The 10,980-nt window shown below is 43.1% G+C and overlaps 1 protein-coding gene across 2 annotated transcripts; it reads right to left on the minus strand.

The window, feature by feature from the left end:
• Positions 1-467: 467 nt before the first annotated feature.
• On the minus strand, positions 468-9,538 carry mrpl44 (mitochondrial ribosomal protein L44). 2 transcript variants are annotated; one of them, XM_063044828.1, is made up of 4 exons: positions 9,312-9,538; positions 6,001-6,469; positions 4,400-4,578; positions 468-758 (listed from the first exon to the last, which is right to left on the minus strand). In XM_063044828.1, the coding sequence occupies exons 1-4, from the start codon at positions 9,488-9,490 to the stop codon at positions 590-592; spliced, it is 996 nt and encodes a 331-aa protein (XP_062900898.1). In that variant the 5' UTR covers positions 9,491-9,538; the 3' UTR covers positions 468-589. The 2 variants fall into 2 exon arrangements, with proteins under 2 accessions (XP_062900898.1, XP_062900899.1); XM_063044829.1 differs by having other exon boundaries at positions 9,318-9,536.
• Positions 9,539-10,980: the final 1,442 nt, after the last annotated feature.

The raw sequence follows: 10,980 nt of genomic DNA on the forward strand, positions 1-10,980 counted from the left end.
TTACTCAAAATATTCCCACCTCCCACATAATTAAACATGGAATTATTACTCAACTGTCTCAATTGTTTTGTCATCACTCGGCCACTACATACTGTTGGATCTCAACATCATTGCAATCCTTTTGTCACTCAGTCCTTTTTGAACCTATTAATTCTCCTAAGGCTATTCTCATTTCTTCATGCAGTAATATTCACTGACTTTGAAAGAGAAAGCTAATGAAGGAAGGGAGAATCTGAGAGGATTGCAGGGGGTATGTGTTGTGCAGTTGGATGGAACACTGATATGGTTTTGTACTCACATAAAAGTGTGGCCAGAATGCATCTAGTTATCCTGTACCTCCTTACCCTTGAACCAAGACTTTGCAAACTAATGTGGCAGTGTGTCTAACAGCCACTCTATATAAACAGGGGTAAGCACTTGGTTCTCAGAACTGCACACAGTTTTAGGCTTCTGACAAATACATTTTCAGTAAGCAGTGACAATTGATTTAAGTGTCTTTTATTTTTACAAAATTCTGAAGTTTACACAATGGTTGAAGTCCCAAAAGAGAAATAATAGTCAGATATGAATCACACAGGCTGAAGCTGCTTTAACTGCTCAAAGCCTTGAGTGCTTGCGGTTCCTTTGGGGGAATGGAGTAATCCCAAGGCGGCCTGCTTTCTGTATAGCCATACAATTTACGCAGTGCCACTCGTGCTGCCTCTTCTTCAGCTACCAGTATCGTTTCACCAGGTCCTTCTGCGATCAGCTGCTTATCACTGCAACAAGATGTTAAACGGCTTTTAAAAATAACAATTCACCAGTACACCAGCCTGCCCAGTATTGCATGCACAACAGGTACTGCTATAATTTGAGAAAATGGCATTGTAAAGCTGAGCGTCACGGCAGTGCAGCGGCCAGCACGATGCTATTACAGCTCCAGCTGCTCCAGAGATCAGAGTTGAATTCTGGCACCACCTTTACGGAGTTTGTACATTCTCCCTGTGAACTGCACAGGTTTCCTCCCGCAGTCCAAGGATGCATCAGTTAGTAGGTTAATTGGTCATTCTGAGTTGTCCTGTGATTAGGTAGGTTGCTGGGCACTGTGGCTCATTGGGCCAGAAGGTGCTGTATCTCAAAATATATAAATAAAATAAAAAGTAGCAGTTTCAAAAACCATTCCACTTATCTAACTTCCAATAATTCTCCCCCCTCTCAATTCTGTGTTTTACTATTCCCCATTCCGGTTCCCCTCTTAACCATTCTCTTCTCAGCTGCTCATCACTTCTCTCCAGTGCTCCCGATCCTTCCCGCTCTTCTGTGCTCCACTGTTTTCTCCTATCAGATTGCTTCTTCTTCAGCCCTTTCTCTCTTCCAACCCTCACCTCCCAGCACCTCCCCTCCTACACCTATCCACCTTCCCCCTCACCTGGTCTCACCCATCACCTGCAGAATACACACAAAATGCTGGAGACCTGCCAGCTTGTACTCCTTCCCTTCCCCTCCCCTCCCCGCACCACCTTATTCTGGCTTCTGCCCCTTTCCTTTGTAGTCCTGATAGAGGATTGCAGCTTGAAATTTTGACTATTAATTCCCCTCCATAGACGCTGCCTGATGTGCTGAGTTCCTCCAGAATTTTGTGTGCTGCTCAAGATTTCCAGCATCTGCAGAATCTCTTGTGCTTACAACTATCAGCTGGTCAATTGGAAACAAAGAGCTGGTTGTTCAGGCGTTACACTAAACAGTAGAATTAAAATGCATCTGTGGAACATTCAAAGTTTTGGAACAGACATTTTCTCCTAAGCATTGTGTCTTTTTATTTAAATTTATTGCTTTAAGTGTCTATCTGATTCCTCCAACTATTCTAATCGAGCATTGATAACGAGTTGTGTCCTGTCCATTTTGTACATCATCATCACTTGATGAGTCAGCTCATTTTCTCTCCAGTTCAAAATTAATTGCAGTAAAATGAGGTTGTCATTGTCCAATTATCGTTAAAAAATTTAATTGCCCTTCTGCCAGTTTGAGATTCTCTCAATAAGCGTTTTGGAATTAATTGTTGAATGCTCACTAATGATTTCAAGTGATCAACTGCTTTCAGAACTTCCCAGGACAAAAATACCATACTAACTTGGAATGAGAAGTGCCAAGTACAACCAACTTGCTGGGTCTTCAAAATTACCAAACATGAACTGAATATCCATCAACAGTGCACTCATAACCACAATATTTACCAACTACAGGACTAATTGCAGGAAATCATTAAGCTTTTATCAACTGAATTAATGTCGACTTGAATTAGCCAAATTCAGCCTGATTGTTCAATGCTCTGGCCTTTCCCCTAATAGGCTCAAGCACAAGCTGCTCTAAAAATCCATCTCATAGGCATTCAACAATTTCCCTCTCTTGCGATCCAACACCAACCTGATTTTCCCAATCCCCTTGCACATTCAAGTCCCCCATTACAATTGTGACATTACCCTTATTACAAGCCCTTTCCAGCTCCCTTTGCAATCTCAACCCCACATCTTGGCCATGATTTGGAGGCCTATATATGATTCCCATAATGGTTTTTCTACCCATGCAGTTTCTTAACCCCACCCACTTTGACATTCTCTGACCCTATGTCACCACTTTCTAAAGATGGCATTCCATCTCTTACCAACAGGCCATACCACCTATACCTTTCTGCCTGTCCTTTCGATACTAAGTATATCCTTTGATATTAAGCTCCCAACTATGGCCTTCTTTCAGCCATGACTCAGTGATGTCCACAACGTCATACCGTCCATCTCTAATTATACCACAAGTTCATCAGCCTTATTCAGAATACTACATACATTTAAATACAGCATCTTCAGTCCTGCATGCTTTGCCCTTTTGAATTCTGCCTCTGTGGTATAATTGAACTCTTTACTCTGTCTGCATCTGTACCCAGTCATTGGCTTATCCTTCCTTACATTCATATTATACCCATCATCTACCTGTAAACTTGGTGGCTCATCCTCAGCACTATCATCCTGGGTCCCATCCCCCTGCCATATTAGTTTAAACCACTCCCATCAACCCACAACCTATGGACTCAGTTTCAAGGAATCTTCATCTCATGTTCTTGATATTTATTGCTCATTTATTTTTTATTATGATTTCTTTCTTTTTGTATTTGCACATTGGTTGAATGCCCAAGTTGGTGCTACATTTCATTGATTCTATTATGGCTAATCTACCTGAAACACTGTTGTAGGAAACACATCTACATGAAACACTGTCATAGAAAAGCAACATCCATCCTCAGCACCCAGGCCATGCTCTTTTCTTGCTGCTGCCATCAGGTAGAAGGTACAAGAGGCTCACGACTCGCACCACCAGGCTCTTGAACAAGAGGATAACTACACTCACCTAATGAGACGTTCCCACAACAAATGATCTCACTTCAAGAACTCTTTATCTTGTTATTTCATGCTCTTGTTATTTATTGTTTCTTTTTATATTTGCACTCGCACAGTTTGTTGTCTTCTATGCTCTACTTGATTTTTTGTTGATCCTGTCTACAGTTACTATTCTATGAATTTGCTGAGTATGCCTGCAGGAAAAAGAATCCTGGGGTTCTATGTGGTGACATATATGCACTCTAATAATAAAATTTAGTTTGAACTTATTATTTCATTATAGGTTTATTGATTAAGTGCACAAAAATGAATCTCAGGGTTGTATTCTGTGACATATACATACTTCGATAATAAGTTTACTTTGAGTTGTGCATACAGTATATTCAATGTACTGGAATCCAAAGTCTTAAAACCCATCACCAAGGAGGTGCGCTCAGCAACACCTCATCTTACTCTACCACCACAAAACCAGTTACTTCATAAAGCACCCACAAAATGCTGGAGGAACCCAGCAGCCAGGCAACATCTCTCTCATGCCTCTGTAGTTCCCTTTATTCCATTGTGATACTGATACATCTGCCTTGTCCTTCTCCCTCTCAAATTACAGTGCGAATTCAATTAGATGTTGGGTTCCTCCAGCATTTTGTGTGTCTTTCTCGGATTTCCAGCATCTGAAGATTTTCACTTGCTTGTTACTTCATAAAGCAACTGGCTTTCTCTCTCCTTCCAAATGATGTGGATTAGAATGTTAGTTAAAGTATATATCACCACCCAGTGATATAGTGACAAGTGAGTATTTCACTACATACCACTCCCCCACCCTCAATGTTCTATTTAGCTATCAACACGTCTCCTCAACTCTATTCTGGAAAAGTGTCCAACTTTTCAATAACTCTTCAGTGAATTATTATTGTTTTACATCCACACATATATGGACAAAAAACTGAATAAAGCAACACCATGGATTTACATAATTCTTAGTGCAATAGGTTGTATGTTCTTAGCTGTTTGGTAACAAGTTCTCTCCCTACCTGTACAGTCCAACAAAATACACTGGAAGCACAGTGCTGGATCCAGACTGCCTGGTCAATCTGGGCTCAGGAAGGGGCACTTTCCTCTTCTTCAGTTCTTCCACCAAAAGTCCCATGGGATTAACGACGCTCCACATCTCAAAAAGATCTTTGCCAATAAGTTGAGTAATTAGGAAGTCCTAGAAGATGACAATAAATCCAAAAGTCCATTTTCTTTAGAATCAAACAAACTATGAACGATTCTTAGCAGTGCAGTAAATAATGCTGCTGTAGCCCTCACAGCTCCCCAGACTCAGATCTAATTGTGACCTAGAGCTGTCCCTGTGCTGCTTTCAGTATAGAGGCTCCAATGCCCTCCCAGATTTCACAGATGCCCTGGGAAGTTACCGGCTATCCAAAGTTACCCCTCAGTATGAATAAGGGGCAAAAGAATCAAAGGCAAGGGAGAAAGAACGATTTGCAAAGGTACAGGGAAATGAGAGGAAATATGATTCATGGAATTGTCCTACAAAGGGCTAGCATGGATTTAACAAGTTAAATTATCTCTCATTTCATACTGTAAGTGAATGAATTCTGGATGGTTCAAGCTGTCCTTCACGTGACTGACAAAAACAGCAAACCACTTATAGTGCCTGATGAAAGAAAACAACAGAGCACATAGAGTCAGATGGAAACCAGAAGTCCATAACCCAGTCCTCATTGGAGGATCAGAGGTGTAGAGGACCAGCAACTTTAAACTCCTGGGTGTTACTACTTTAAGGACTTGTCCTGGATGCGGCTCATAAGTACAATTGCGAAGAAAGCACGGCAGCGCCTCTACTTCCTCAGGAGTTTGTGTGGAGATTCAGCATGACACCCAAATCTTTGACAAACTTCTATAGGTGTGTGGTGGAGAGTATATTGACTGGCTGCATCACAGCCTGGTATGGAAACACCAATGCTTTCGAAAGAAAATTCCTACAAAAAGCAGTGGATTTGGCCCGGTACGTCATGGATAAAGCCCTCCCAACAATTCCGCACATCTACATGACATGCCATCAGAGGAAAACAGCATCCATCATCAGAGAGCCCCACCACCCAAGGCCATGCTCCCTTCTCGCTGCTGCCATCAGACAGCAGGTACAAGCACCTCAGGACTTGCACCACCAGGTTCAAGAACAGCTGCTACCCTTCAACCATCAGGCTCTTGAACGAAAGAGGATAACTACGCTCAACTTCACTTGCCCCATCATCGAACTGTTCCTACAACCAATGATCTCACTTTCAAGGACTCTTTATCACACTATTTTATGTTCTTGTTATTTTTTGCTATTTACTTTTATTTGCACAGTTTGTTGTCTTCTGCTCTCAGGTTGATCGTCTATTGATCCTGCTAGAGTTACTATGCTAGAAATTTGCTGTGTTGCCCACAAGTAGATGAATCTCAGGGTTGTATACGGTGACATATATATACTTTGATAATAAAATTACTTTGAATAGAAACAACCAGTGTTATACATTCCATGCTGACCAAATACAAGTGACACAGTACTTATTACTTTCCACTATAGTCTTTTGTTACATTCTACATGTACAATCCCCAAGCCTACCCAGTAACTTACCCGGATAAATAAGCTGGCTTTTTCAGTTCCACTACTCTCAATCAAAGCTCCAACAACAGCAAAGAATGTCTTCTGTAAAACTTCCTGTGGCACTGGGAACTCTGCACTTAGTACCAAGTCTTCCACGGCCAAGTTCCTGGCAACATGGCACACAACCTGTGACCCTGTGACATAACTAGTAAGTGCCCGAATACCGTCATCAGGCAAATTTGGATAGGCACGACTAAAGCAGTCCTGGAGGTAAGCAGTGGCAAACACTGAGCCTCTCTCAGATAAATCCCGATTGTCTTTGAGATTTAATTTTATGTTCTCTTTGTCAAGTTTAAGATCTTGCCGCCGTGCTTCCTCAAGGGTAATGTAACAAGGATTAATGAACGCTGTTTTGAGAAGATCCAGTTTGAAGTTCTCATGAAGTCGATAACCAAAGGCCTCTACTTCAGCATGGTAGTCCCAGTTTGGCTGCTGCGATCTAATGATGAACAAAATATTTTAAAATTCAGTTCAATACAACATTCTTTCCTAATACAATTCAAACATATTTTATAATAATTTTATTTAAAGCATATTTATGTTAATAATGCATCCTGTCTTAAAATTTCTGACATATCACCGTTGTTTTCACCTCAGACAGATATCCCAGAGGTATGTTATAGTAATTTTCTTGCCCTTGCTATATCTTTTGTCTGTATTTGATGTTTACATTCCCTCAAGCAAATGAAAAATATGACACGAGGATCACACCTCACTACTTCCAGGTACGATCTATCAGTTGGCTGCATTGGGGGGGGGGGGAGGGGATCCAGGTGTCTGACGTACAATTGATGTTCTACTCAGTGGTCCCGGCAGCTTAATAGGACAATCACAAATATAACAGAATAGATTTTCTTTTCTATTCTCTCGGTGTTATATACATTTTTATGATACATTTTGAGTGCAGAATGCATCATGAATCAAACTATTAATACATAAATTGTAGTTTATTGCATTACATAGCCAAAGCATCTCCTAGAATGTGCACGTCCTCTCTGCTTCACACCACAATGTGAAGAATTCAGGCACGAGTTCTTCATTTTCTTTCCATTACATTTTGACATTATTCATAGACAAGAGCTTAGGCTCCACTGAAAGCAAATAGCTCTACCACTGAACTTCGCCTTTAGCTTGCCTCATTACTTGTCTACTACCTCATTTTGGATGAGTCAGAATTTCAAAAACCTACATTCGTAAGGAGCCTATAACTTATAGAGGGGTATATGGGGTGTCAGGGAGGGGTAGCACCTCTGGTGGGGGAACATGTCGCGTCCTTTTCAGGCGGTTAGTCCACCTTTGGTCCCCACCTGGCACTCAGCTCTCACCTGTGGCTCCCGTAGCTGTTTACATGCAACAGCGGCCACACCCCGGGCAAAGGCTTCGACAAGCCGGCTAAACCAGGTGAGGGTAGCCGACGGGTCTCAAACCCTCGGTGAGATAGGGAGTTGTCTATCCCAGCATGTGAAGACAGACTCCGGCGGACTGAACGGACGAGACCAATGGAAGGTCCGACGGTCAAGAAGGCGGTCTCTGCGAGCATCGTGGAATGTGTACAGCAGGACAAGACACAGAAGATGTCCTGGTCATCCACTGCACCTAGTCCCATCTCCAGCCGTCTAGACTCTGTCTTGCCACTGGATCCAGATGGGAATTGGGAAGAGAGAGTGAGGCTGATGCTGCGCAACTCTCCCTCACTTAAATCCAAATCACGCACTAGTCTCGACACCATCATTATGGTGTCGAGGTCCTCTTCGACGTCAACGATGGACGAACAACAACAACATAACTTATAGAAAACAATCCAACCTTTGTGTGATTGGCAGGAGGCAAAGTGTGGGAATAAAGGGAGCCTTTTCTGGTTGACTGCGGGTGACTAGTGTGTTCCACAGGGTTAGGTGATGGGACCACTTCTTTTTACAGGTGCTAGAATTGATGGCTTTGTGGCCAAGTTTGCAGATGATACAAAGATAGGTAGAGGGGCAGGTAGACCAGGGATAGGCAACCAAAAGCACAAATAATTTTCTAGCATGCGTTATTCATTAATTTGAGGCAAAACATAACTAGATGTATTTAAATGGATCATTCCCATATTACAAGTTTTTTTATGGCATTTATTCGGCCCACCGTCCGCTCATTAATACGTGATCCGGCCCACAGAGGCAAAAAGGTTGCTGACCTGAGGTAGACTGAATAAGGACTGGGACAGATTAGGATAATGAGCAAAGAAGTGGCAAATGGAACACAGTGTTGGGAAGTGTATGGACATGCACATTGATAGAAGGATAAGAAGTGTAGACTATTTTCTAAACGGGGAGAAAATTCAAAAATCTTGGCAAAGGTACTTGGGAGTCCTCGGGCAGGATTATTTGCAGGTTGAGTCCATGGTGAGGAAGGCAAATGCAATGCTAGCACTTATTTCGAGAGGGCTAGAATATAAAATCGAGGATATAATGCTGAGGTTTTCTAAGCCAATGGTGAAGCCTCAATGAGTATCGCGAGCAGGTTTGGGCACCTTATTTAATAAAGAATGTGCTGACATTTGAGAGGGTTCAGAAGAGGTTCAAGAGAATGATTCTAGGAACCAAAGGCTTATCATGAGGAGCAACTGATAGCTTTGGAACTTTTCTGGCTAGAATCTCATTGAAGCCTATTGAATGTTGAGAGGATGCTGAGAAAATGTTTCCTATGGTGGGTGAGTCTGGGACGAGACAGTACAGCTTCAGAATAGAGAGACATCCATTTGGAACAGAAATGAGAAGGAATTTCTTTAGCCAGAGGGCGGTGAATCTGTGGAATTGGTTGCTATATGCAGCAGTGGAGGCAGATAATTGGGTATATTTAAAGCGGAGGCTGATTACTCGGGCCATGAAAAGCTACTGGGAGAAGGCAGGAAAATCGATCAGCCATGATGAAATGCTGCAGAAGATGGGCCGTATGGTTTTTTTCCTGCTCCTGTCTTATGGTCTTATTCTAAAAAATCCTCCTGTGTGGTACCGTTCTCGACTCTATACGTAGATTCATGCATGCATGAAGGCACTCTATACGTAGATTGTCTGCTGTTGCATACACCCCCAATTCTATGATTTGCGCCATGCCCAATAAACTTTCACCAGATTTCTGCACTTTGCTGTTCCTCAGCTTCACTTAAACGGATTCCAATTCTGCCAAAGCACAATGATCTCTCACTACACTTCACCCCCGAGTCAGAGCGCTCGCCCACCTCAGGACCTCCCAACCCGTTCACCCCGCCTCGGTGACCGAGGGCGGGCACGCTCACTCACACGCACCGGGGCTTGGGCGGTGGAGGGCCTTCCAGCTTCCTTTTCCTTTCCATCAGCAACACGTAGGACTTCATCCATCGTTTCTTCTCCCTAATCGGAGTGTACAGGATTGTCTGCCTCGCAGAAAACACTGGCCGGAAGGCACCGAGGACATTACGGATCGCGAACGACGAAGCCATGACACCTCCGAGCCTCCCGAACTGCGTTTGCGCACCGAAAACCCAGCCGGCCTTCGAGACTGCGCCTGCGTCCTTACGGCTCGCTGTGATCCAACACACTGCGCTTGCGCACTTGACAATTACCGGCGAATCACTCTTTCTCTCCTGGGAGTACTGTCCGAGCGCCTTTGATTCCCTGGTTACTTTTCAGGGGAATCTCCGCAAATAGTGTTAACTTTAATGTACAGTATTGATCAAATAACGATACAAAATATTTCCGCACAATTTTTCTTTTCAGTACTGTTTATTTTATTACAAATAAAACTTAATAAAACAGGCAAGTGTCGTCTCAAAGCAAAAGCATAGAAAAGAGTAAAGAATATTTCTGGTGTGGGAATGAGCTGGAGTCCGTACTGGGCTGGGAGCGAGCCGCTCCCTTCGGGGTGCTGTCCCGCAGTGTTCGCTCGGTGAAAGACAAGTTGGACCCCGCTCTAACGCGTGAGGAGTACTGCGACCTACTTGCTCCAGGACAACACCCCTTACACCATTAATCCACAGTTCATGACGCTCAGGGACTTGGGGTATATATTTTTTGTGTGTCTGTATGCTTTACTGCTATCGTAACTATATGTGCTGTGTGACTATCGGTACTGTGTTTTGCTCCTTGGCCTGGAGGAATGATGTTTCATTTGGCTGTATTCATGTGTATTGTTGAATGACAATTGATCTTGAGGTGAAGTAACTCATCAGAATTAAGAGTAAATCCCTCAATTTGAAGTCAACAGATTTTTACAACCTACAGGTGTTTTCCACCTACCAGTTCCTACATGCCGAAATAAATTAAATTTTCGCACAAACTTTAGGATCTTTAACATAGTAATCTCAACTCCTAGATGGAGTGGATGAACAGAGGATGTTTCCTATAGTGGGGGAGTCTAGAAAAAGAGAGCACAACCCCAGAATACAATAATGCCCCTTTAGAACAGAAATGAGGAAGAATTTCTCATAAACAAGAGGAATTCTGCAGATGCTGGAAATTCAAGCAACACACATCAAAGCTGCTGGTGAATGCAGCAGGCCAGGCAGCATCTCTAGGAAGAGGTACAGTCGACGTTTCGGGCCGAGACCCTTCGTCAGGACTAACTGAAAGAAGAGCTAGTAAGAGATTTGAAAGTGGGGGGAGGGGGTGGAGATCTGAAATGATAGGAGAAGACAGGAGGAGGAGGGATGGAGCCAAGAGCTGGACAGTTGATTGGCAAAAGGGATATGAGAAGATCATGGGACAGGAGGCCTAGGGAGAAAGAAAAGGGGGAGGGGAGGAAGCCCAGAGGATCAGAGGATGGGCAAGGGGTATAGTGAGAGGGACAGAGGGAGAAAAAGGAGAGAGAGAGAAAGAATGTGTGTATAAAAATAAATAACGGATGGGGTATGAGGGGGAGGTGGGGCATTAGCGGAAGTTAGAGAAGTCGATGTTCATGCCATCAGGTTGGAGGCTACCCAGACGGAATATA

This window comes from Mobula hypostoma, chromosome 4 (genome assembly GCF_963921235.1).
Source record: "Mobula hypostoma chromosome 4, sMobHyp1.1, whole genome shotgun sequence".
Lineage (NCBI taxonomy): Eukaryota > Metazoa > Chordata > Chondrichthyes > Myliobatiformes > Myliobatidae > Mobula > Mobula hypostoma.